Source organism: Hippopotamus amphibius, chromosome 8 (assembly GCF_030028045.1).
Source record: "Hippopotamus amphibius kiboko isolate mHipAmp2 chromosome 8, mHipAmp2.hap2, whole genome shotgun sequence".
Taxonomy (NCBI): Eukaryota; Metazoa; Chordata; class Mammalia; order Artiodactyla; family Hippopotamidae; genus Hippopotamus; species Hippopotamus amphibius.
This window is the reverse complement of record NC_080193.1, coordinates 3281446-3308140: the sequence shown is the minus strand read 5'-3', so window position 1 is coordinate 3308140 and position 26695 is coordinate 3281446. Positions and strand designations below refer to the sequence as shown.

Genomic DNA, 26695 nt, shown 5'->3' with positions numbered 1-26695 from the left:
GCCAAGGCCAAGGCCGCTCACTCACCTGCCGGTGGTCCGCTGCGCTCAGCTTCCGCGCCGGCTCGACTCGCCAGGCGGCGCCGCTCGCGGAAGTTTGACTGCGGGCGGGCAGGCGGGGGCCCGGCTCCAGCCACTCAGGCCGCCGGGGGCGGGGGCGGGGGCGGGAGGCTGGACACCAGGCTCGTCAGCCCCGCCCCGCCCCCCATCCGGGGTCCCTTTGGGGGAGGGGCGGGGCCAGGGGAGCCGCGGCCGCAGGACTCCGCGGGTGCCTTCCGGGGTGGGGGCGGGGCACCGGGCTGTCCTCCGCGGGGCTGGGCTCTCTGGGCCGCACGCTCCGCCCAACACACCCCTCTGGGCCACGTGCTGCGGACCTCACCCGAGGGCCAGCTTCTCTGGACTGAGCACAAAGCCACCTCAGGACAGCTTTTCTGGCCTTCCAAGCGCAACAAAAGGCATCTAAGCCTCAGCTCCCTTCCACACGCTACCCTGAAGACAAAGCCTGCTCCCCACCCCATCCCTCCTCCTCCAGGCAGACACACCCTGACACACAAAATCCCCTGGTGTAGACCAGCAAACAAGACCCAGTGGGCAAGGTCCATCCCGGCCCAGTGCGTGGGCTTCCCTGCAGGGATGGAGATGTGTGGGGTGATTCTCACCTCATCTTTCTACTCCACAAGATGGTTGGGCCCCAGCCTGCAGGGTCAGCACCCTACCCCCATGCCCACTAAAAGCACTCTGTCAACATGGGATGGAATGAGCCAGCTTAACATCTTTCAGGGGAGGCGGAGGGTGCAGCGGGGAACACCACCACTACCACAAAAAGCATGTGGAATTCAGGAGCCTGATTAGCTGAACAAAAGTACAACCCCAGCTTCTTCCGACCGCTGGGAATTTAGTTTCTAAAGCAACATCTGGAACAGGAAGAGAGCCCACAGTGCTCTTGAAGAGATGGGCAGCTCAGCCAAGGCAGCCTGCAAGAGGACACAGCAGCATGTGGACACAGCCCCACATGCCCCCACAGCCGCAACCTGCCCCCTTGTCCGGATCCAGCCCCACCAAGTGCTCCGTAACAAGCTGGAGTCCTGGGACGCCAGGAGGTGCACAGCCCACCTCAGCCTCCTAGCCTGGGCCACAGCATTCTCAGAGCCCCAGCGAGACTTCAGACCCCTTCTCACCTCAGAGCTCCGACCAAACACCACTTGTGATAAAAAGAAGTCAAAGCACTGGAAGATGCTGACACACAATCCTAGCAACACTAAATTCCAGAATCATAAATCCAGGAAGATGGGCCTGACTTCCACACAGCCTGCAGTGCATCCAGACCAGACCTAGCCCAAGTGAGACCCAAAGGGGAAAAAACAAGTCTGGATCAAAAGCCCAAAATCTCATTCACTGAGCGGCCTCTGGAGCGCTGATGCTCTCCACTGTAAAATGACCAACGGGGCCGCTCCACGTTGACCAGAGCTCCTCTGTAATCTTTCAAAGCCTCTCATACTGATTGGTGTCTAGAAAACTCATAAACCAGCCTATGGATCTGCCCTGAGACTAGCCCTCCCTGCCTTCTAATCTGCTCTACAGCACGTATATCTCAGGAGGGAAATGCCTTCTGGACAATATTCCAGATAATACTCAACATAATTTCTGGGAATAACAAAAAAGCCCTTGGAAGGTTTACTTTCCCACCCCAAATGAGGTCCCTTCCAGCCGCCCACACGTGCTCCTTAATTTCCAGTCCTCCCACCTTGTTTGGCCTTCCCTGGGCAGGAGTGCCATCTAGTGCCACTGCAAGGTTCTGCAGGCCCCAGGCCACTTGGCCGCAGCAGCCAAGGTCAGGCCTCCCCGCTTAGGCAACCCACAGCCACTCCCCTCCCGCAGAGTGAACTCCGTGCCCTGCTGTGCCAGGGAACAGAGGGAGTGGCAGGGCAGGGGTGGCAGATGCTCTCCGTTAATTCTCATTCCTTGGGGGCTGGTGGAGGCCCCTCGAGGAAGAGAGGTGATGGCCAGTGTCCCAAAGCTGGCATGAGGAGTTAGGGGCAGGTTATCAGCCTCACAGAAGCCTGGGCAGGAGCTGGGACAAGCACAGAGTGCCCTCAGGTGATTTCTTGATCTGAAGGCCTCTCACAGCCCTGCCAAACTCTCCCTTTGCGTTCTTGAATGTTTCCTGCAGTCCCACCAGCCCAGATGACTTCTCTGCCACTCAGGCAGCGAAGAGGGTGCAGGAGGGTAAGGAAGCCCAGCAGAAAGCTCCCTCCAGCCTGAGCCCAGCCTCATCCGTTCCCTGTCCCCTTAGTGGTACAGGCACAGAGCGCCTCCCTGGACTGGGGGAGCAGGGGGAGGAAAGGCTGGAGTGGCTGCCACAGCTCCTGACAGGAACCATGGAGGAGGGCCCTGGGGCCTTGAGAGGTCTTCCTGCCCTGGAATGAGCCCAGAACTCTCTGAGGACAGAGCTGGGGAGGCAGGAGGGTCTACTTCCCGCCAACTTGACTGCATGCCCATTTTAACATCCAGAATTGTTTTTTCAACAACTATTAGGTAAGAGGTAAAACAGTACTTACTGAATCTCCCCACCCCCTCCAGCATGGGACCAGGTATGTATTTAATGCCTACATCATTTTCATTTAACAGCAGCCTGTTCACAGAGGGGAACAATAAAGCTATAACAATTATAGGAAGTTTAAAAACATGCAAAACATGTTCCACACTGTCCAGGGTCATGGACTCCAGGAGTGAAGGAGATGCCAGTCGACAAGGGTAGAGGGTGGGCCACGTGGGCGACCTGACACGCTGATGTGCCTTTACTCCTTTTCAGAACTGGAACGTCGCACCTCACATTTTAAAAAATACTAAACTGAAGCCAGAAACAAGGAAGCGGTGCTGATGCAGGGCTGCTCCCTGAACACCCCACAGCCAGGCAAGACGACAGCGAACCGTGTTATTATGCTCAGATGCGGACTGCAGTGTTTAGAGGTGAAGGTTCATAACGTCTGCCGTGTACGCTCCGTGGCTCAGAGGAGAGTCCATACACACGCACACAGACAAGCGGATACGACTAAACATCAACAGCTGGTCAATCAAGCGCTGTGTGGGGGTAACTCTTCTCTCAAGTTTTTTACTCAGTTCAAAAGTATTCACAGTAAAACAAACAAACAAACAAAAAAAACTGGAAGATTTTGCTTTAAGCCACAGAAAAACCTGTAAATTCTACTACTGGGGAGAAACACGCAAGACCAATTTGGCACAGGGCGCCTCTCCTGCCCTGAGGCGCCATGCCACCCTTCACCCGGCTGAGCTAAACCCTCCCTTTGGTCCATGCAGCAGCCCTCCGACCACGGCCTGCTCTGCAGCCTCAGGCCCCATCTCTGCAGAGTCAGCTCCCTGGTTTGCAGGAGGAGGGACGCGTGGACTGCTTCTTCCCCAAAGGGCCCCCTTTCCCCCAGGCCAGCTTCCCACTGCCTGCACCTCTGTCCCCAGGCCCAGTGAAGGCAGAAAGGACACCGTGGAAGCACCAGAGACCGAGGGGAGTCTGCTGCCAGGTGCCACCCAGCGTGGAAGAAACCCCGGGGGCTGGGGGCAATGGGCTCCCCTGTGCACTCCCCCTCCACACACCTGCCATCCGTGTCACCCGGTGACACCTGGGCTTACAGACGCTACACACCTTCCCCTCCTCTCAGGAAGAAGCAATTACGAAGGTCTGTTCCCCTTCTTTTGACTGACAGGGACAAAAATGACAGTATGCCTGAAATCACAGCTGCCACACAAACGCAGACAGTGCAACGCTCTGGGCACAGGTGGCGGCCTTCCAGCCGCGGTCAGTGCTGCTCCCGCCAATCCAGCTCTTCACAGACGCCCGGTGGCAACTGCCCTCCCCTCCGAGGCCCAATACCAGGCCCAGGCAGCCCGGATGAATAGGCTCTTTGACCCCAAACCCAGAGCTTTTCCAGGAAGGACATCATGAGTTACCAAAAAGAAACTCGTGGAAGCGTTCCCTCCACGCCTGGCACTCGGCCTGCCTGCAGCTCCAGTTCTCAGGGCAGGGCGTCCTCCTGGTCTGACCAGGGCTGGAGGAGTGTGGATTCCTTGTTCCGTGCCATTCAGACTAAACATTAAACTTACAAATACCCTGAGCCAACATAGACAGAGAATAAACACGTGAAAATGTTGAAGTGGACTCACATTTAAAGAAAAGCAGGACTTCCCTGATGACGCAGTGGTTAAGAATCCACCTGCCAATGCAGGGGACACAGGTTCGATTCCTGGTCCAGGAAGATCCCATGTGCCTCAAAGCGACTAAGCCCGTGCGCCACAATTACTGAACCCACTCGACGCAACTACCGAAGCCCATGCACCTAAAGCCCATGCTCTGCAACAAGAGAAGCCACCACAGTGAGAGGTCTGCACATGGCAACAAAGAGTAGCCCCCACTCATTGCAACTAGAGAAAGCCCACACTCAGCAACGAAGACCCAAAGCAGCCAATAAATAAATAAAAATAAATTTATAAAAAAAAAGTTACAACTCGAGGCAGGGGGAGTCAAGGAAGGAAGGGAATACGGGGATATGTGTATAAAAACAGATGATTGAACCTGGTGCACCCCCCAAAAAATAAAAATAAAAAAAAAATTAAAAAAAAAAAGTTACAAAAATATATTGTACAACATAGGGAATACAGTCAATAGTTTATAACCTTAAAAGGAGTTGAACCTTTAAAAATTATGAGTCACTATATTGTACACCTGTAACTTATACTGTACATCAAGTATACTTCAATTTAAAAAAATACCAGAACTGAGTGCCTTTCCCCCACCTCCACTGCTCCCACCCTGATTCAGGCCACCACCTTCTCTTGCTGGGATCCTGTCAGAGCCTTCCAACAGGTCCCCTAATCTGTCTCCACAACAGTCAGGATCAGATCAGAACCCACGTCACTCAGCGCTCACTCAGAGGACAGGCTGAGCTGGCGCCATGGGTCCTCCCGCCCTCCCACCTTTCTGCCCTCTGTGCCTCCAGCCACAGGGGCTCTTTGTTCTCCCTCAACAGGGATAAGTGTTCTCTGTCCATTTCAAGCCTCTGCCTGGACCACTCTCCCCGCCCCTCAGATGCCCCCTCAGCCCACATGGCACTGAGCGGGGCCTTCCTTCCTTCCCTGACTGCCTTGGTCCCAGCCCAGCTCCACCCCAGTCCAAGACACTGTGCCCTTCGCCTGTTTTCCCCACGGCACTTCAACCACTCGACGTGTCCATGTGTCCGCTGTTTCTTAGCTGTCTTAGCCCCTAATAGGGGAAGCTCTCTGAGGATGGGAGCTCTGGTTCTGTCTCCCAGTGGATTCCAGCATCTCAACAGGGCCTGGCACATGGAAGGAGCTCACAGATCTGTTGAATGAAGCAGTAAATTCAAGAGAGAAATCGTATTCATCTATGACAAGTCTTTCGCTAATACCCAGTGTGGTTCATGTATCCAACGACGCTTATTACAAATGGGTACAATGCTTTCAGATGCCAAACACGCAGCACAAACCTTGCAGGTGCCCAGACCCTTTGAGAGAGCAATGCTACACCCAGGCATTGAGCCTGAGGAAAAGGTCTACGTGCAAAGATGTGCTCTACAACATTAATCACAATGGTAAAAACCACTGGGGCACCAGAATCCACTATGGTAGTAGAGCCACTTTAGGTATATACTTACATGAAGTCTTGCAAAACCATCACATGTAGCAGCATGTATAAGGTAAAAAAGGCAAGATACAAAACAGGAGTAGCTGACCCCTCAACAACACAGGTTTGAACTGCGCAGGTCCACTCATAAGCAGATTTTTTCGTCGCGAAGTATGTACTACAGTACTGCATAATTGGCGGATGTGTAGCCACACATACCGAGGGTGGCCCGTAAAGTTTTTTGTTTGTTTAAGTAGGATAATGCCATTTATAGCCACAGTCAGACAATCACGATGAGGACACTGGGCTTAGGGCTTTATTCTACTATTCCAATAATTATCAGTCATAATCAGCATTTTAGTAATTAGCATAATGATACAGAATAGATTATCTTGTGATACACTGTCTCATTCTATGTGTGTTAGTCTTTTTTTTTTTCCAGCAGCACTGTGCAACATGTGGGATCCTAGTTCCCGGACCAGGGATGGAACCTGTGCCCCCTGCAGTGAAGCTCGGAGTCCTAACCACTGGATCACCAAGGAAATCCCAGCCTGTAAAGTTATATGCATATTTTCGACTGCTGGGGGGAGGGGAGTCAGTGGCCCAACCCCCAAGTTGTTCAAGGGTCAACTGCATATCCATTTAAAAACAGAGACAAGGACTTCCCTGGTGGCGCAGTGGTTAAGAATCCGCCTGCCAATGCAGGGGACACAGGTTCAACCCTGGTCCAGGAAAATCCCACATACCACAGAGCAACTAAGCCCATGTGCCACAACTACTGAGCCTGCACTCTAGAGCCTGAGAGCCACAGCTACTGAGCCTAAGTGCTGCAACTACTGAAGCCCGAGCGCCTAGAGCCCATGCTCCGCAAGGAGAAGCCACCGCACTGAGAAGCCCACGCACCACAACAAAGAGTAGCCCCCGCCAGTGGCAACTAGAGGAAGACAGCATGTGGCAACAAAGACCCAATGCAGCCAAAAATTTATTAATTAATTTTTACAAAAAGATTAAAAATAAAATAAAAACAGAGACAGACAGGAAGTGAATGCATGAAAAATAAAGCCCGTAATTATGCAACCAGTCCTCTGGTGAGAAGGGGTGGGAATCACAACTGTCCTCCCAGGTCTCCAACATTCTGTCAGCACGTTACATCATCTGTGTCATTCACAAGAGAATGAGACTGATTTCCAGAAGGGGGCCAAGACCATTCAACAGGAATGTGCTAGGAAAACTGGACATCCACGTGAATGAAGTCAGACGTTTACCTTACACGACACAAAAAACAATTCAAAATGGATCAAAGACCTAAACATAAGACCTAAAACCATAAAATTCTTAGAGGAAAATAGGAGAAAAATCTCCACAACACTGGATTCAGAAATGATTTCTTGGATATGACACCAAAAACACAGGCAATAAAAGTAAAAATAGATAAGTTGGACTTCATCAAAAAACATGATCAAGAGAGTGAAAACATAAGCCATAGAATGGGAGAAAAATATCTGCAAATACATATATCAGATAAGGGTCTAGTATCCATAACAATAAAGAACTCCTGCAACTCAGCAATGAAAAACAAACCACCCAATTCAAAAATGGGCAAAGGGCTTGAATAGACATTTCTCCAAAGATATAGAAATAGCCAATAAGCGTGTGAAAAGACGCTCAGCATTGCTAGTCATTAGGAAATGCAAATCAAGGCCTCAACGAGATACCATTTCACACCCACTAGGACGGCTATTAGCAAAAATAATTTTAAAAAGTGAAAGTGAAACCCTTATGCACTGCTAGTGGGAGTATAAAATGGTGCAGCCACTGTGGAAAAGCCTGGCAGTTCCTCAAAAAGTTAAACACATAATGGCCATATGACCAGCAATTCCACTCCGAGTTACACACCCTAAAGAACTGAAAGCAAAGACTCAAGCAGACAACTGCACACCAAAGCTCACAGCAGCACTATGCCAACGACCAAAGTGGAAACAATCCAGTATCTATCAACAAATGATAAACAAAACGCGGTCTAGCCGTACAATGGAATATTATTCAGCCTTAAAAAGGAACTGAACTCTGATACATGCTATAACATGGATGAATCTTGAAAATACGGTAAGTGAAATAATAAGCCAGACACCAAATGACAAATGTTGTATGATTCCACTAATATGAAGTACCTAGAACAGGCAAATTCACAGCGAGCACAGCAGCGCTTATGGGGGTTGGGGGCGGGAGAGGGAACAGGGAATATTGTTTAATAGGTACAAAATTTCCATTTCGGATGATGAAAAAGTTCTAGGAACTTTTTGGTAATGGGTTGCAAAACAATAGGATATGCTTAACGCCACTGAATTGAATGCTTAAAAAGCACTTAAGGACTTCCCTGGTGGCACAGTGGTTAAGAATCCGCCTGCCAGTGCAGAGACACAGGTTTCATCCCTGGGCTGGGAAGATCCCACATGCCGCGGAGCAACTAAGCCCGTGTGCCACAACTATTGAGCCTGCACTTTAGAGCCCAAGAGCCACAACTACTGAGTCCTCGTGCTGCAACCACTGAAGCCTGCGCACCTAAAGCCCATGCTCTGCAACATGAGAAGCCACCACACTGAGAAGCCTGCGCCCCACAACAACGAATAGCCCCACTCGCCACAACTAGAGAAAGCCTGCACGCAGCAACAAAGATGCAACGCAGCCAGAAAAAAAAAAAAAAGCAGTTAATATACACTATGGACTGAATTGTGCCCCTTACCCAAATTCATATGTTGAGGTTCTCATCCCTGAAGTGTGATGGTATCTGGACATTACACGAGGTAATGAGGGTAGAGCCCTCGTGATGGGACTAGTGCCCTTCTAAGAAGAGACACCAGAGCACTTGCTCGATCTCTCTGCCGTGTGAGGACAAGGTCCACTAGCCAGGAAGAGAGCTCTCACCTTGATCTTGGACTTCCCAGCCTCCAGAACTGTGGGAACATAAATTTCAGCTGTTTAAGCCACCCCCGTCTATGGTATTTTGTTATGGCAGGCTGAGGTAAGACAGTACATTTTACCGTGAACTCAAAAAGAGAGAGCGAGCAAAAAGAGAAGTACCCCTAAGACTCTGGGTAAGTAAACATCACCAAAATATTTTGGAATGGTTTCTGTGGGCAGAGGAAGAGAGGGTGCCATCGTTAGTCACAACAGACAGCAAAGTGACCCAGGAGAAGACAATGAGAAGAAGGGACAGACTGGGCGGGGGATGGGGGGGGGGGGCACACAGGGACTGACGTGAAGATACACACAGAGGGCAGAGGTAACGAGGACAGACAGTGGACAACAGGAGCAAGGTGAGGGGGGGTGGTCTCCAGGTCCCTCTCCCCTAGCTGCACTCCCCAGGGATTATGGGTCGTCAGTCTCTCTGTAAGCAGATACAGTAGGGGGTCCCCAGAGAAGGAAGCAGGCATGGCTTTCCTGACATGAGAGAAGCCATTTTTGGCCTAAGCCATTCTGTGACCTAAGCCTGGCCATAATGCTTGTCCTTGAACAGTTCTCAGTAATTAATGATCTTTAGGGAAGTGACGGAATGCAGGAACAAAGGAAAAGCAGTCAAGAAAGAATAGTTTCAGCAATAAAACTGAGTCCTGGTTCCTCCTCAAGGGACATGCATAACATTTACCACAGCTCTGAGTTCTGAGGAACTAAGACCCCACCCAGGCAGAGGACCGAATGACGGTGCTGACCCCCGCCCCACCCCGACTTCAATCAACTAAAGCTTGGACTCTGTCTGTCCACCTCTGCCCCAATTCTACGCTGAGTTCTCCTCTGCTCAAGCCCCTTCATGAACATCCCTGTACCCTTAGCTTAAAACTTCCCCAATCTTGCTGTTTGGGGAGACACTGCTTTGGGAAACAGCCTCACTGTTCTTCTTACTTGCTGCAAGTAACAAATCCTTCCTTCTCCTGATCTTTGGCTTAGCTTCGCCTTTCGGCGCGACATCCACCAAGAGGCAAACCCAGTTTGGGGGTAACGTCCTGGTCCCCAAGCCCATGTTTCATCTTAATGTGACTTCTGACCTCTCCTTTCCTCCCACACACTTCTCTCATCCAGTGAGCAAAGTGGTGTCCCTGGCAATGTATAAAGGACTTCCTGGATGCCTGCAGCATGCAGCCTGTGGCCCTGGCCTACCTGAACTCAAAGCACAAGGGCAGAAAGCAGCAACATAAGGGCCGAGGAGCCTTAATGGGTGGTGACAGCTTCTACAAGCAATCATTCCCAATATTTGTGAAACTGCAATTTATAAGAAACATCTATTTCCTATAATGACCAAAATAACCAAAATACATTTCTCAACTGTATTTGGTCACGGCTCCTGGCTCACAACACCCAGAACCCTCTTATCCTGAGTGATAAGAGCAAAGGGTGCATCTTTGGTTATAATGTTTGGTCTTTTGTCCTCAGTTCCCGAAACAGCTTCAAAATCATAAAGGTGAACCACACATATCCTGTTATTCATATCCCTTTCCATCACAACTGGGTTTATGTCAAAGATGTGACTTTTGGAAAGCATCTAAGGATAGGGCTGGCTGCCAGGGGAACCAACCAGAGTAGAGGGTTGGAACAGTCCCCATCTCCCTGATTTCCAAGGCAGTGAGAGGGGCTGGAGGTTGAATCAATCACCAATAGCCAATGGTTTAATCAATCATGCCTATGGAACGAAGCCTCCAGAAAAACCTAGAAGAATGACACTGGGAGAGCTTCCAGGTTGGGGAACCAAAATGCTTCCATGTACCACTGTGCAGGGCCCCAAATTCCTGTAGAATAAAAAAAGCTCCATTGTACTGGACCCCATCCTACGTATCTCCTCATCTGGCAGTTCACTCTTATCCTTCAACATCTTCTGTAATGAACCGGTAATCTAGTAAGTAAAATGTTTCTGAGTCCTGTGAGCTGCTCTAGCAAATTAACTGAACCCAAAATTCATAGGAACCTCTGATTTACAGTCATTTGGTCAGAAGCACCTGTTCTTGCACTGGTGTCTGAAGTGGGGGCAGGGGACAATCTTGTAGGAATGAACCCTTAACCTGTAACCCAAGGAGGGGTCGCTGGAACCTCCAATCTGTACCAGTTGGTCAGAAGCACAGGTGACAACCTGGGACTGGCATCGTGAAATAAAGAAACAACAGGCCCAAATGGAGTCACTTGTGCTGAGCCCTACCTCAGCAAACCAAGTCTTAATACCTAATCTAACTGAAGTTTCAGCTCCTCCCAGGAATGTGGAAATTACCTGGTCAGCATCAGTGAGGTATTCCACCTGACAGACACCTGTCTTCCCCCAAAGGAAGGTGACCTTGCCTGAAACAATCCACTTTTTGCTTAATAACTTCCTTATCCCACCTCCTTCTGTCTATAAAAGTCTTCCATTTTGTACTGCTCCTTGAAGCTCCTTTCTATCTGCTAGATGGGATGCTGCCTAATTCATGAATCACTGAACAGAACCAGTAAGATCTTTAAATTTATTCAGCTGAATTTTGTTTTTTTTAACAGCATCTGATGTGGAGGGCAAGTCTTGTGGGACTGAGCCCTTAACCTGTGGAATCTGATGCCATCTCCAAGGCAGATAGTATCAGAATTTAGTCAAATTGTACGACACCCAGTTGGTGTCAGAGAATTGCTTGTTGGTGTGGGGAACCCGCCCCCAATATACAACATACACACTGGAACTGGTCCCAGAATCCTTTAATAATACTGGGTTGGCCTAAAAGTTTGTACTTTTTGACCAACTCAATAAAAAGACTCCTCTAAGCATCCCTACTGAGATGACTCCTACTTGTTTGTAATGAACCCCAGGTGACCACACCAATAAAGATCCAGGTTCTCTAAGGCAGAGAACCAGAAAGGAGGGAGCTATGCAGAGGACCCTAAATCTATGAGGGGTTCCCCTGAGTCTCTTGCTGAGTATCATGCCATACATTTCTAGGGTTAAATTCCATAAGGCTCATAAAGAGTAACCAGAAAGCTATAAGTCAAACAATTCCCATGGTTCACACAGGACCAGGAGACATCTGCATTTTGACCAGCCAGATGGAGAGTCCTCACTAAATACTCACTGCATTTAGCAGACACCCCAGAAAGGTCACACCCTAGCATACTAGTAGGACTAAACTAGTCCAGAGTAAAGGCTAAAGCTATCCTAACAAAAGCTTCAAAACAAGCCTGAAAGGATTAAAGAGATCCATAAGTTAACTGCCTGCTAGAATAAAATCTATTTGATAGAAAGCAACAAAATCCAGCACTCAGCAAAGTAAAACTCACAACGTACAGAACTGAATCAAAATCACTGGACATGTGAAGGAAGCATAACCAGGAAAGGGGAAAACCAGTCAGTAGAAATAGACCCAGAAATGACAGAAGAGGAAAAGGACTTTGAGACAGCTAAATAAACAAGCACAATATGCTCAGAGATTTAAGGGAAAATATGCTCATAATGAGAGAAATGGAAGACACAAAAAAGAACCACTTGAAACTCCCAAAATGGAAAACAATGTCTACAATGAAAATTTATACAAAAAGCTACTAGAATAGGTGAATTTAATAAGACCACAGATGGGAGAGGTGGGAATGCATTGGGAGGTTGGGATTGCCATAAATACATTACTAATAAAAAAAAATATCAAATTGTACACTTTAAATACATGCCGTTTATTGTATGTCAATTATATCCCAATAAAAGTTCTTTAAAAAAAAAATAAGACTACAGAAAATTTTGGGACTTCCCTGGCCGTCCAGTGGTTAAGACTTTGCCTTCCAATGGGGGGGGGGGGGGGCGGGGGGGGAGGGGGAGGGTGCGGGTTCGTTCCTGGTCAGAGAGCTAAGATCCCACATGCCTGGCAGCCAAAAAAGCAAAACATAAAACAGAAGCAATATTGTAACAAATTCAATAAAGACTTTAAAAATGGTTCACATTATAAAAACAAAAAAATCTAAAAAAAACACTATGAATTATATGCTTAAAAAGGGTTTTATTGTATGTAAACAATAACTCAGTAAAATCAACTTAAAAATTAAATCATCATAGCAGCTTCATTTTCAGTAGCCAAGACATGGAAATAACTTAAGTGTCCATCGATGGATGAATGAATAAGGAAGTTGCGGTGTATATACTGAATATATATAATGCAGTATTATTCAGGCATAAAAAACAAGGAAATCCTACCATCTGCGACAACATGGATGGATCCTGAAGGCATTATGCTAAGTGGTATGACTCAGAGAAAGAAAAATACCATATGACCTCACTTATATGTGGAATCAAAAAAACAAACTCAGAAAAACAGAATGAGGAGGAGGGGGAGGGGAGAATTGGAGGAAGGTGGCCAAAAGGTACAAACTTCCAGATACAAGAGAAATAAGTACTAGGGATCTAATGTACAACACAACTATAGTTAATGCTGCTATATTATCACACAGGAAAACTGTTAAGAGAGTTAATCCTAAGAGTTCTCATCACAAGGAGAAAATATTTTTTCCTTTTTTCTTTCCTTCTTTCTTTTCATTTTATTGTATCTATATGAGATGATGCATTTTAGCTGAACCCACTGTGGTAATCATTTCATAAAACAGCAAACTATCATGCTGTACACCTTAAACATATACAGTCATGTATATCAACTGTTTCGCAACGAAACTTGAAAAACATTTATTATTGAAATCAACTTTCAATAAATATGTAAGTATGGAGAGACTTTCTGGAAGATACACAAGAAATGTTAATCCTTGCTTCTGGAGAGCAGGAATGGGATTAGCAGATGGGCTGGAGAGTGGAAGGCTCATCTCTCATGATCATACTTTATTTAAAAATTGTTTAACTATCTTATTAAAAATAAAAGTTGATTTAATAATACATATTCCTAAACAGAGCCGAAAGCCTAGAAGGGCGATGTTCACCAAAATGTTAACTGGTTTCCTGCGGGTTGTGGGATTACGGGTCATCAACTCTTTTCGTCTTCATATTTTACAACGCTTTCTGACTTTTTGTGAATGAACACATCTCTATAAGGAGATAAAGGACAAAACTATTTCTACCTTGGGGAACAAATATACCATATAGAGAGAGAAAAAGAGTGGAGCTACTGGAACCTGGATGCTTCGGAAAGCTTCCAGAGACTCCAAACACTCTCCTTAACAGATTATTTTGTTGCCAGTTACAGAATTCCCTTCATCTCACATCCATTAACACATAGGTTTCATTTCTACTCAGCGAGTTGCATGAACTTTTTTTTTTCTTCTTTTCTACCATAAAAACATGAATCTTAGATCAGGCAAAAATCTTAGAAACAGTTTCTCAAATGTGTAAAAACAGAACCCCCACAAGGTGAAACAACTCGCCCAAGGCCTCGCAGCTGCTGGTGCCCACACCTCTTCTCCTGAGACCCTGTCCCTCCCTCCTCGCAGCTCCTCTGCGAGAGCTGCGCCCACCCCAGCCCAGAGGACAGCCTGCAGGGAGTGAGGCAGCATAGACTTTGGAGCTATGGTTTCCTCTAAACTGTTACGGAAGAGAGGAAATTCTCTTTACATTAAGGAGAGATGTGGGCATGGATTCTTCAAGAGCCCCTGTGGGGGGCTAACGTGAATGCTCGTCCCATTATCACAGACAACAGTTCAAGTCAGACCACTCACACTCACCTCACATTTTAAACAGTCAGAGCCCCAGAGAATGGAGGTACCTCAAGCACACACTGAGCCCTCCCTCCACCTCTCACTGTCACCACGGAGCTTCTGTACTAAGAGCACTTTTTATGAGCAACACGGTATTGTTCCAGGAGTACAGGGCTGGGCGTCGACTGATCTGCTCTGGAACCTACTCTGCCACCAACTAGTCTTTCCATTTGTAAAACAGCTCTAACATCTGCCCTTCCCCTCTCCGTGAGCTGTTGTAACTAAAAGGGTTCAGAAAAACTGTGAGGTGCTGTTCAACATAAGGTACTACAACCACGGTCTTGAGAGTTTTGATACAGAAGGAGGACCGGACATTTCTCTGGCACAAGAGAAATTCACAGGCTGGGAAAGGGGAACACACAAAGGCTTCTTGCTGGTACCCTGACCAACGGGGGCTAACAGGAAGGCTTCGGGTGTGAGGATGGCCATACTGCCGTGTCTGTCTCCTGGAAACCCAGAAAATGTTATTTGGTCAAACAAAATCAACCAGTCACCTCCGCTGTGCCACTGACCCCAGAGGCCTTGTCAGGGTAACTTGCAGCCTGTCTTCTCTCTTAGCTCTGGAGATGCCAGACTTGTCCTCAGGGATAGGAAGCGATTATATTCCAGCAAAATCACCACCAGAAATTTCCCCCTGCGACATACAAATGGAGCCCTGAAGGGACCCTTACAGCTCATCTGCCCATGACTCCTAAATCTGACCTGTCATGAGAACCACCTGCAGGGCTTCACAGAAACAAAGATCTTGAGCCTTGACCAAACTTTCTAAATCTCCAGGAGTGAGACCAAAGAACCCATATCATTCAAGAAACCCCCTCCTCACAAGCTGCTGCCTCTCCCGAGGCCTTACAGCATCTACTCGCAGCCCAGACCACCTCCCCTGCAGAAAATGGCATGTGGCCCAACTTGCAAGCCCACGAGCCATCTTACTCAACCGAAAGAACAGCTCAGGGCTTCAGATCTCTCGCTGTACCAGGCCCCTCTGCTCCTGTGTCCTATCACTGTCCACAGCCTAGAACTTAGAAGTCAGTCAACCCTGCCCTCTTTACAATCATCTTTCAGGTATTGACTCATACACGGCAGTAATCCCAACTATACAAACAGTGGATGCTATTAAAAACTACTGACACTGGTCTTTTATCAACAAGGAAGTAGCGAATGAATTTCCTCCAAATGCAGATTCTCTTCACATACCTTTGAAATGAGTGGGAATTTCCTGAAAGCAAGTGAGCTCATCGCAGATTGGGTCAGCCTGACAGATGCCTGAGGTCAGAGGGAAGCCAGCCTGGGTTTAACACTTGAGTGGATCATGGACCACAGTCTTACAAGTACTTTACTAGTCTGAAGGAGAAGGATATATTTACAGAGGAGACTACCAATGTTATGGGAAATAAATAGCATTCAGCACACTTAAAAAAAGTGTGACTCACATACTATACAATTACCCTTCACCAAAAGGACTCTGTAATCTACAACCAGAAAACCTGGAAAGTGACATGCCCAAGTCCAGCTACTAAGGAGCATGGATGGAACCTGCCTTCAGGACCAGGACCTTGGCCGCAGGGTGCAGCTGAGCTGGGTTACTGACATGGCGCTGCTCATGAGAAAATCCAAACGCATTATCCCAAACACCATCAAGTCTCTGCTCTCACCCTTCTGCTGCCCAGGCTATCAGGGTCTACTGGTATTTCAGATATTTCACTTGTTAAATTATGGGTGAAAGAAGGCAATTTTTAAATTTACACCTTTATAAAGGTGTAACCCCCCCAAAAAAAAAAGAATAATATAAAGGTGTAACCTGTCTGCGCTGAGTCAGGTATCCTGGGCCTCAGGAAGCACAGGAGAGTAAGACAGTTCACTATGTATCACACGAGTGACACTGAAGTCCCAACTGCACGGCCCAATCACATGGAGAGCATTTTGAGCAGTAACAATAAAGGAATTTGATGATTTCAGTCTGGTTCCTGGTGAGAACTTATCCAAATCACAGAAGTCCAACCCTTCCAGCTCATCCTCAGACTGAGAAGGCGTGAATGGTCAGGATGCCAGCCCCAGTATAAGGCATGAGCTCTGAAGATTTCAACAGCAGGAAACTTCCACTCAGAGGCCTCAGGGAGACCAGGGGTGGGTCTGGAGACAGAAAGAAGCCAGACACGACGCCAAGGTTTAACTTCTGTGATCGGCCCCAAACCCACTGGAGACATGAGCTCCAAGAAAGCGCATTTCACTTTTTCAAACAGCTTAACTTTGGGGCAATTTACAGTGACAGGCAGTTGTGCTCCATGAGAACCTAAGGTGGTTCCAGCCTGTTCCTACCTCCCAGTGACCAGCAAGTTTCGGCGGGATCTCCAAGCCCAGCTTCTCCCGCTCTCGTTCCCGGTACTTCTCGTATTGCCGGTAACCTGCGTACCCACCGCCCGTCGCAACCAGAACGGGCAGGGGGCGCAGCAGGGACAAGGTTCGGGCAGGGGCAGTGTGGACTTTTCTGGCACCTGTAATAAAAAACAGGAAAATTCTTGAGCCTGGGAGAAGGGACAGGGATGAGTCACACAAACACAGCACTAACAAGAGGGCCGGGAAAAGCCCTCAGCAAAGCTGACTGGACCCTGAAGGGATCTGACAGGCAAGTGCAGCCCTGAGTCACTGCAAAGACCCTGCTGCCTCCAAATTCTATCTAGTAAGGGACAAGTTCCTCTCCTGTGACACTACAATGCACCCCAACTGCCACCATAATTACAGAATTTAAGATGAAAACACTGAATTGCAAAGAGGTCAAGAAACTAATCCAGGTTGCCCCACTGGCTACCAACAGGGCCAGGAATGGGACAGGAACCACTTCTCACACAGGCTCTCTGATCTACTTTTATGATCCAGGCCCAGTTCTGATTGGACACAAGTATTCTCTCAAATGCAAAATCTCGTATGTTCAACAGTAAAAGACAACCCAATTTTAAAAAATACTACAGATTTGAACAGATGTTCCTCCAAAGAAGATATATGAATGGCCAGTAAGCACATGTAAAGATGCCCAACATCTGTTATGGGTTGAGTTGTGTCCCTGCAAAATTCATATGCTAAAGTCCTAACTCCCAGCACCTCAGAATGTGATCTTACTTGGATATAAGGTATCTCTACAGAGGTAATCAAGTTAAAATAAGGTCATCACAGTGGGCCCTGATCCAATATGACTAGTGTGCTTATAAAAAGAGAAAATTTGGAGACAGACATGCATACAAGGGAGAATGGTATCTGAAGACGAAGGCAGAGATCGGGGAATGCGTCTATAATTTTCAGCCAAAAGAGCCAAATACTGCCAGCAATCCATCAGAAGCTAGACAAGACGCCTGGAATAGGTTCTCCCTCACACCCCTCAGAAGGAAGCAGCCCTGTGACACCGTGATCTTGCACCTCTAGTCCCCAGAACTGTGAGAGAATAAATTTCTACTGTTTAAACCACTCAGTTTGTGGTACTTTGTTCCAGTAGCCCTAGCAAACCAATACATCATTAGCAATCAGGGAAATGCAAATCAAAACCACAATGAGATAACAACTTCACACCCACTGGGATGGTTATAATCAAAAAGACAGGTAAGTAATGGTTAAGAATGTAGAGAAACTGGAACACACATACACTGCTGATGGGGTTGTAAAACGGGGCTGCCACTGTGAAAAACAGTTTGTCAGTTCTGCAAAATATTACACATAAAATTACCACATAACCTAGAATTCAGCTCTTAGGGAAGTGAAACATACATCTACACAAAAACTTGTCAAGAATGTTCCACAGCAGCATTAGTTCATAATAGCCGAAAGGTGGAAAGAATCCAAATGTCCATCAACAGATGAATGAAAAAAATGTAGTATATCTATACAAGGGAATATTATTTGGTAATAAAAAAGGAATGTAGTATTGACACATGCTACAACATGAACCCTGAACATATCATGTAAAAGCAGTCAGCCACAAAAGGCTGTATATTGTATGATTCCATTTATACGAAGTGTCCGGTGTAGGAAACATAATATAGAGACATAAAGTTTAGTTGGGTGCCAGGGGTTGGGGATAGGGAGAAATGGGGATCAAGTGCTGTTACTGTGGGGGGTGAGGGTGGAATGAAATATTCTAAAATTAGGTAGTTATGACAGCTGTACAACTCTGTAACGATACAAAAAAACATTGAATTGCATATTTAAAAGGGTAAATTTTATGGTATGTGAAATATATCTCAATAAAGTTACTGTTAAAACAAAATCTCAATAGCTGAATTCTCAATAGCCTGTGCAAAACCAAAGAGCACACCCTTCACACTGCCCTTGGCTTCTAACCAAAGGAAATCGTCCTGCCGACCTGTCCCTGTCCCTCCACCATCTTTTGGTTGTTACTGTTTTTTTTTTATTTCTTTCTTCTTTTTTTTGGCCACGTCAAGAGGCTTGTGAGATTTTAGTTCCCTGACCAGGGACTGAATCTGGGCCCTCAGCAGTGAGAGCACAGAGTCCTAACCACTGGACTGCCAGGGAATTCCCTGCTGTTTCTTTTTTTTTTAATGAGTAACTATGGATGTCATTAATCTCTTCCATCTTCTGAGTATTCCTAATGAACCCTTACTACTTAACAACTAAACATTCTACCTCTGACCAGAAAAACTTGTCAAAAAGCACTTTTTCCCCTCTTTCTGAAATATTTGGTGATGAGAGAAGTGTGGTACACTCCCTCCCTGCACTGAACCAGCACCCTAGGCTGACTGGTCACACTCTCCCGAATGCTTCTGCTCCACTGGTCCTTTCTTCAACGATAGGTCTCTTTCTCTTGCCTTCCAAAGGCTTACTTTACTCCTCCAACAGGAAGTAGTAAGCAGAGAGTGCCCTCCACTCCTGACCACCTCTCTGCTGGGTTTGCCACCTTATAAAAGCACAGCTTTTCTGCAGATCCAAGACTCTGGCTCCATTCCTGAGGCTCCCCCTCCACCCTTCAAGTGATTCCTATCTGTTCCAGCCTACAAGTCCTAACTAAATAAGTAACACCCGGATGTGCCCCTATTAACTACCTTAATAAGCCTTTTGTTTTTATTCCCATTAACCATCTAATTTTATTCCCAGGATACAATTACTGGGCAGTCAAAAACTGGGGTACAAAAACTGTATCCCAGGATACAAAAACTGGGCAGTTTTTGGTATGATAGAATAAAACGGATACTTAGATAATAAAGACAATATACATTTCCGTACAGGTTCAATAGCTGCTTACAAGATCCACAAAGTCCATAACCCAGTGCTGAGGAGGGTATGGGAACTGACGCACACACGAGCACATCCTGCTGCATGTAAACTGAGACAACCCTCCTTGAAGAGGAATTTGGCCTAAATACCAAATTATAAAATACACAAGCCTTTTGATCCAGCAATTCTAAGCCTACAGATTTATCCTGAGGACACACAAAAATATGTTACTACAGAACTGTCTAACAGAAAAAGACTAGGAGCAACTTAAATGTCCTACACCAAATGGTACAGTCACGTGACAGAATACTACGCAGCCAGAAAAAACAATCAGGCAACAGCAGCTAAGGCTTCAGTGGTAGCTACATGCCAGGGACACTAAGCACCTCGCAGGCACAATTCCATCTGATTCTAACAACAACCCTATGAAATGCATGCTGTGCTTATCCCAATGTACTGACGACCACCCTGAAGCAGAGAGCTCAGCATCACCTCTAATTGCTACTTACCTGTGGAAAAAGTTCTGAGAGGCAGCTTTCTCAAGGACTGTAGGAAATGGCTCAGGACAAAGTCTTCATAGTGAGGGCGCCTACGATCAAGCAAAAAGGAAGCATTAAACATTTTTTTAATTAAAAAAATTAGTGGATCAACTGCCCAAATTTGACTACAGTCTATACATTCAATAATATTGTGTCTGTTAATTTCCTGGCTTTGATCATCGTATTCTGGTTTTTGGAAGAAGACATCCTTATAGGAAGAGGGCTCAAATACTTAAAGGTAAAGGGGCATCAAGTGTTCCAAAAATATAAAAATGCAAAAAAAAAAAAAAATATATATATATATATATGCATACACACACTCACAAAGAGGGAGAAAAAAAGTGAGAAGAAGGGAGAGAGAATGATGAAGCCAATAGCTGGTGTTTGGGCAATCAGAGTACAGGGTATTTGGGAATTCTCTGTACTATTTATAACTTTTCTATAAGTAAAACTTTTTCACATACAAAGTTACTCTTCTTAATTATAAGATTATGATTATAATTATAATCTTATAATAAGTAGTCAAGCCAGCCTTACACAAAGCCATACATCGCTTCACCACAAAGAGCTGTACACAGCCTCGCAGCCTCTAAGCCCTCATTAAAGAACCTAAGAAAGTGGCTGAAATTTTTTTTTTGGCTGCGCCACGGTTTGCAGGGTCGAACCTGTGCTGCCTGTAGTAGAAGCGCGGAGTCCTAACCCCTGGACCGCCAGTGAATTCCCTGAAATCTTAAATGTTTGACCTGGAAAAAAAAAATGACACAAACAAATCAGACTGAACTATTCTAATCTACTTTGAGTGTGGAAGGTTCACCTAGTTTGGAATTTTAAATTATCATTTGTGGCTACTTTGCCATAAAACCTACTTTCAGAGTGAATAGGTTTTTCAAGCATTCTGAGAAAAAAATGACTGTTTTCATGCCTTCAAGCTCTAAGAAAATATTATTTCTGATTCTTTGTTTGTTTCCTCTTCAACCAGGGAAACGGGACATATCCCCAGTGGCAATAAGTGACTGTGCCAGCAACGAAAGCACGAATGAATTTTTAGTGAACAACTGGCTCTCTCCTTAATCAAAGAGCAAACACCCCACCTTCAATTCACACAGCACTTCAGTTCCCCCAAATAAGGACCTGAAATCTAAAGTAAAGAAACTATGTCCTTGTCAGTGTTTCTCTTTTTACCTTAGAGCCCTTTCTTTAGGAGAGAACTAAAAATTTACTCTACTATAAATATCTAAACTGCTATTTTTGTGGAGAACAGAACTGCATATATGACTTTCATACAATAATACTGATATTCATGGATACTCAGTAGTTATGTCTTACATAGAGATCCTGTAAACATTATCAGATTTAAACACCTTCATTTTTTCACATGAAATTTCCTAGACTTAACACTCTCACAGTAAGGTGCGGACATGATGACTCCAATTCTCCTACAGGCAAGCAAGGTCTGTATGGTGAGCAAGCCTGGGACCATGACAATCACCACCCCCTCTGAGGCCAGATGGATGGACAGCTATTAACACAAAGAAGAGTGTGCTGCAATACATAAATGTCCTTTCAGCAGTGAACAATGCTCATCTCTCAGACTGCATACTCCCACTGCAAAAGCTAAGCACCTAAAACCCTGCTTTCCAAATGGAATTAGAACAAGAAGTGTAAAATCTGACTGAAGGCTGTATTGTTGTACTGTGTACACTGCTGCATTGTGTGTTCAGAACTGCTGTTGAACCCCCTCCCTGAAAGAATGTCTGCAGACTGGTGAATGAGGCTTTATGTTGGGGGGGTGGGGGGCTGGGGGAGGTACAAATCAGAGATAACAGTTCACCCATTGTAACCTGACGCTCAGTGTTCAGGTGGTTCGTATGCATTCGGTTCTTCCCAGAACAGAGTCTGGGTCCCTCGTCCACTGCTGCAGCCCCAGCTCCTGGAACAAGTGCCTGGCAAACGCCGCAGTCCATCAGCTCGTCTTTCATTCCTATCCTCCTATAAATGTTGTACTTTCTCTGATCTTACAGAAACACTGTCCACCCCACTGCAAGCACTTAAAAAGAGGAATGTTCACTGTCATCGCTTCCTCGCCTCCCTCTCTCTCAACCCATTCACCCAGGCTTTTGTTCCCACCACGTCACCTCTTGTCAAGGTCACCAACTTCCACGTTGTCAACCCTAACGCACATTTCTTGGACCTCAAGTTATTTGACTTCTCAGCAGCATTTGCCACTGGTGATCCCTTCCTCCTCCCCTTTTTCCCCACTGAGGTATAACTGACCTGTAACATATTAGTTTCAGGTGTACAACATTATTCCCAATTTGCATATATTGTGAAGGATCATCACAATAAATCTAGTTAACATCCCTCACCATACATATTTACAAAATTTTTTTTCTTGTGATAAGAAAGATCTATTCTCTTAGCAACTTTCAAATACACAATACAGTATTGTTAACTGTAGCCAGCATGCTGCACGTCACATCCTCGGACTTACGTATTTTATAAGTTTGTATCTTTTGATCTCCTTCATTCACACTTTCTCCTCTTGAAGTACACTTATCTTTGAGACCCTGATTTTCCTACCTCTCTGATCTCTCCCTAACTTCAAACAGCTGCATGCCCAGGGTTCAGACCTCTTCTCTGTCTACACTCTCTCCCTAGAGATGTTCACCCAGTCCTGTGGCTTTAAATATTCAGATACTGAGGACTCTCTCACTGCTCCTTCAGAAACCTCCGGACCATATTTCCACCCGGTTACCCAACATCCCCACTTTGAATCACCTCAAACTAAGTTTGTCCAAAACAGAATTCCTGACCCTCCCTCACTCCCCTTCAACCTGCTCCACCCCGCATAGACTAGCCAGACGGTTATTAAATCCACTTCCTCTACCCAAAAGACTACACTTCCCAGCCGCCCTTGCAATAGCGTGTGGCCATAGAACTGAGTTCTAACTACTGTGAGACCATTCAGGCTTCCCAGGCTGTTGCCTTTCAGCCTGTCTGATGCAGACAAGCATGCAGACCTTGGGAAGCCATGTGTTGAAGATGGCAGGAGATGGGTCCTCAAATCACTGCTGCCCTGCAGATCAGGAGCACCCCGCTGGGACTTTACATGATCAAGACAAAAACTTTTACTCTCAGTGTTAAGTCACTGAGATGCTGGAGTTCACATTTTATCGTAGCAACACTGCCATAATTAATACACCATCCCAGGAAAATAGGCACCACCATTCACCCAGCTGCACAGGTCAAAACCCTAGAACTCCTTTGTAAGTCCTTTCTTTCTATCTACATTCAATCCACTGACAAAGCAAGAAGCCTCTACCGTCAAAATATACCATGCCTACTTCTCTGCCACCGTTCTCACTCTGGCCTGAGCCACTGGAGCTATTGCTGAAGGACTGCACTAGCCTGCTCTCCTTGCTTGGCCTCCATGTCCCATTCACCACAGAACCGCCAGAGTGAACTTTTCAAAACAGAAAATAAGACCACCCTATGTAAGTGGCCCTCACTGAGCCCTCAGACCTCCTGCTGCTTCCCCTCTCTTCACTCATCCGCCCCCACTTCTTGCACACCCACACCTTAGCATGTGCTGTTGCTCTGCTGGGCACACCCCCCCCAGCTGGCTCAGTCCCTCCTCATTCAGTTCTCTGCTCAAATGCTTCCTCCTAACCAAAGCGTGAGAGTTGTCCCTCTGGAGCGCTCTCTAACCCTTTAATTACCTTCCTTTATTTTTCTTCATAACACTTCTCACTACCCGAAATGAACAGATTTGATATATATTCACTTATTTGTTCACTGTCGGTACCCCTTGATGGATGCAGGGGTTTGTCTGTCTTTCCCCTGGGCCTCAATCTCAACAGTGAGATTAAGCTTCAGAGAAATGAATGGCTAAGTTCAATCACATGTACCTTCTACCTGGTGAACTCACGTGGGCCTCCTGCAAGCAGGCAATGAAAGCCCACGATTAAGCACTCAAGTCTGTGTGCCTCAAATCTCCATCCTGCCACTTATTAGCTGTGTGACCTTAAGGCATTTCTTAACTAATTCTAAGCCTCAGTTTCCCCACCTGTAAAAACAGGACCTACCTTATTAGGAGTACATGAGACAATCACATAAAACCCTAAGCCCAGGCCCTGGCACCTAGTTATATATCACTATCATTAAAAGTAACAAAGTTGACATTCAGCTGGCACACGCTGGGATGGCCACCTCAACTGTGACCAGTGTCTGCCCTGACTGATCCGTGTCCACATTGTCATAGTTTTAAAATATTTTTAACATCACCCCTGGTGGTAATACTAACTATAGTCCTTATGTCTCTCCTGCTTTTTAGAGCTGTGAAAGTTTTCCTGAAAATGAACTGGCAGGCCTCATTCCGTGTTCTATGCCATATTATTTAGTAGTCTTTCCTCGCTCTTATACCAAACTGTGAAGTTCTTTAAACCCAAGGCCTATATCTTTTAATTCCTCTTTCCCCCTGCTCTCCCTCCCCTCCCCCAATCCCTGACTGCAGTTGGCAGCGGTAGGGATATCATAAATACTCCTTAAGTTTCGCACAAGCAACCACTCCCTGGGTACTATGTCCATACTGCCTGAACCTAAGAATCATCCAGGGCACGTATAAAGAACACAGCTGCCAGAGCCCCAGCCTACATGTACTGAACCTGAATTTGGCAGCACTGTGGGGGTATAGCTGGGAATCTCTTTTTCTAATTAAACACCCACCCCATTCTTTTATCAAACAAATGTGGAAAACATGGCCCTAAATTAGCACCCATAATTGATTTCTCTTTGTTCTCTCACCTGTCATCTATCATCTAGTTACTGAAAAACTTCCCTGCACTGTGAGGCTTCCAAATACAGGTCTCACAAACACCGCGTTACTTAAAAATCATGGAAATGTTATCTTTTGGGGTTTTGCTGCATCTCAATATAGTTCCTACCTGGATATGTAATACCTTTGAAAATTGAGTTCTTATTGTACCCAAATCCTCATCCCTCCCTAAACTGCACCTAAATCCAGTCTTATCTACCTACACTGGTACTAAAGTTAGGACTTTTTCCCCCTTTTAAACATAATGAGTGAAGTACATCCTCCTCACCATTCTTCAAAAAAAAAAAAAAATTTTAGGAAGACTAAATTTTTAGTCTTTCCAACTTCTGACATATTTTAGATAATTTCAGACTGACATACAGCACATCTGATAACGTTAAAACCACAGAGACCCTCCTTGTCCAAATCCTAACAGTTACCACCACACTGCGGAGCCCCCTCCTCAGAAAATTATACCATTTCTGAGTAGTTAATAATAGAAGAGAGAATCTTTCTAGCCAGGGAAATGGCAGTTTCTGTTCCCTCTCGGTCCGAAACCAATGTCCTTAACTTCTCAAAATCACAGAGCAAGCTTTGGTCAACACTAACAAAATGAAGCCCGCCTGAAACACAAAAGGACCGTGTATCTCTCAAACCTTAGCTCTTTGAAATGACACCGAGCAGCAGACTCTGAGTCACAGCTACCAACGTTTTCATCCATGTTCCGAGAGTCCAAAATGCTCCCAAAGCTGGTTCTCACGTAAGCTATCTGGAATAATGCGGGCAGCCTGAGGGAAAGGTCCTTGCGTGAGAGAGAGAGAGAGGGGTACCCTGGTGGGGGTCCCGGCTCTGCTACCAACCGGCTGGGTGACACTGAGCAAGTCCCTCCCTCTCTCAGGGCCTCAATTCTCCGAAAAGCAGCAGCTGTATTTACATGACCCCTCCAACAACCTAAGCTTCGGGAGTCACCGGGGTAAGACCCCATTTCCACCCTGGGCTATTCTGAGATCATCGACTCCAACCCTCTCGCTTCAGAGACCAAGAACCCGAAAGGAAAGCCGCCCGACTCCCAGTCCTGGGCTGTTCCCACATCACGCCGTCGCTCCCAGCAACACGAATCCCTGAGGGAGAGGCGTCCAGCCCTGACGGGCACGCAGCTTCCTTCGCCTGGCTGGGGTTTGTTTTTTTGTTCCTTGCGGAAAGGGCAAAGAGAGAGCGCTAAGGCCTGACTCGGCCCGCCCCACGAGGCGGCGGTCGCACCTGCTCGCGAGCTCCCGGTGAAGGTGAGTGGCTCCCTCTCCACTCGAGCTCTCCTCAGGGCGACCCCGCGACAGGGAAACGATTCCTCTCTCCAGACCCCGGTGTGGCCCGGACGCCCCCCCCCCACCCCGCCTCGAGGCAGGCTCCCCAAGCAGCTGTACCTGCTTCGCCACGGCGCGACCCCGCGCAGCCACCTCAAACACCCCGGGCCCACGGACGCCGCCATCTTGTCTCCTCCTTCTCGGCGGGACACGCCCCCCTTTTACACGCGGGGCGCACGCGTGTGACGTCACGAGCCTCGAACTCACGGGGCCAATGAAGAAGGCGGAGTGTGTGAGGGCGGAGCTGTCTAAGCTCCTCCCTCGGCTGCTCGGGGCGCTGTCAGCCTGGCGCTTCCCGCATCTGCTGAGCCGGGTTGAAGAGGTGTGGCCGGTGGCGGCGCCTGCTCTGCTAAACCTGGACCTGGGCGCAGCGTTCCGGTCTTCCTTCCTCCCTCTGACGTGCGTTTCCGCATGTGCCTGGAAATTCTGA

The 26695-nt window shown here is 46.7% G+C and overlaps 1 protein-coding gene across 3 annotated transcripts in view; it reads right to left on the bottom strand.

Annotated features, from left to right (window-relative positions):
• The window catches only part of PISD (phosphatidylserine decarboxylase), a 35687-nt gene extending 9286 nt beyond the window's left edge, over positions 1 to 26401 (bottom strand). The window contains exons 1-3 of one of the 3 annotated variants that reach the window (XM_057744390.1): positions 26326 to 26401; positions 20062 to 20141; positions 16652 to 16827 (exon numbers count right to left, since the gene is read on the bottom strand). In XM_057744390.1, coding sequence (XP_057600373.1) covers positions 16652 to 16827; positions 20062 to 20141; positions 26326 to 26390 — 321 coding nt within the window. In that variant the 5' untranslated portion in view covers positions 26391 to 26401. Of the gene's footprint in view, positions 1 to 25; positions 228 to 2374; positions 3969 to 16651; positions 16828 to 20061; positions 20142 to 26325 lie in introns of those variants that run through there. The other 2 variants (XM_057744392.1, XM_057744391.1) reach the window with 2 other exon arrangements.
• Between the last annotated feature and the right edge of the window lie 294 nt (positions 26402 to 26695).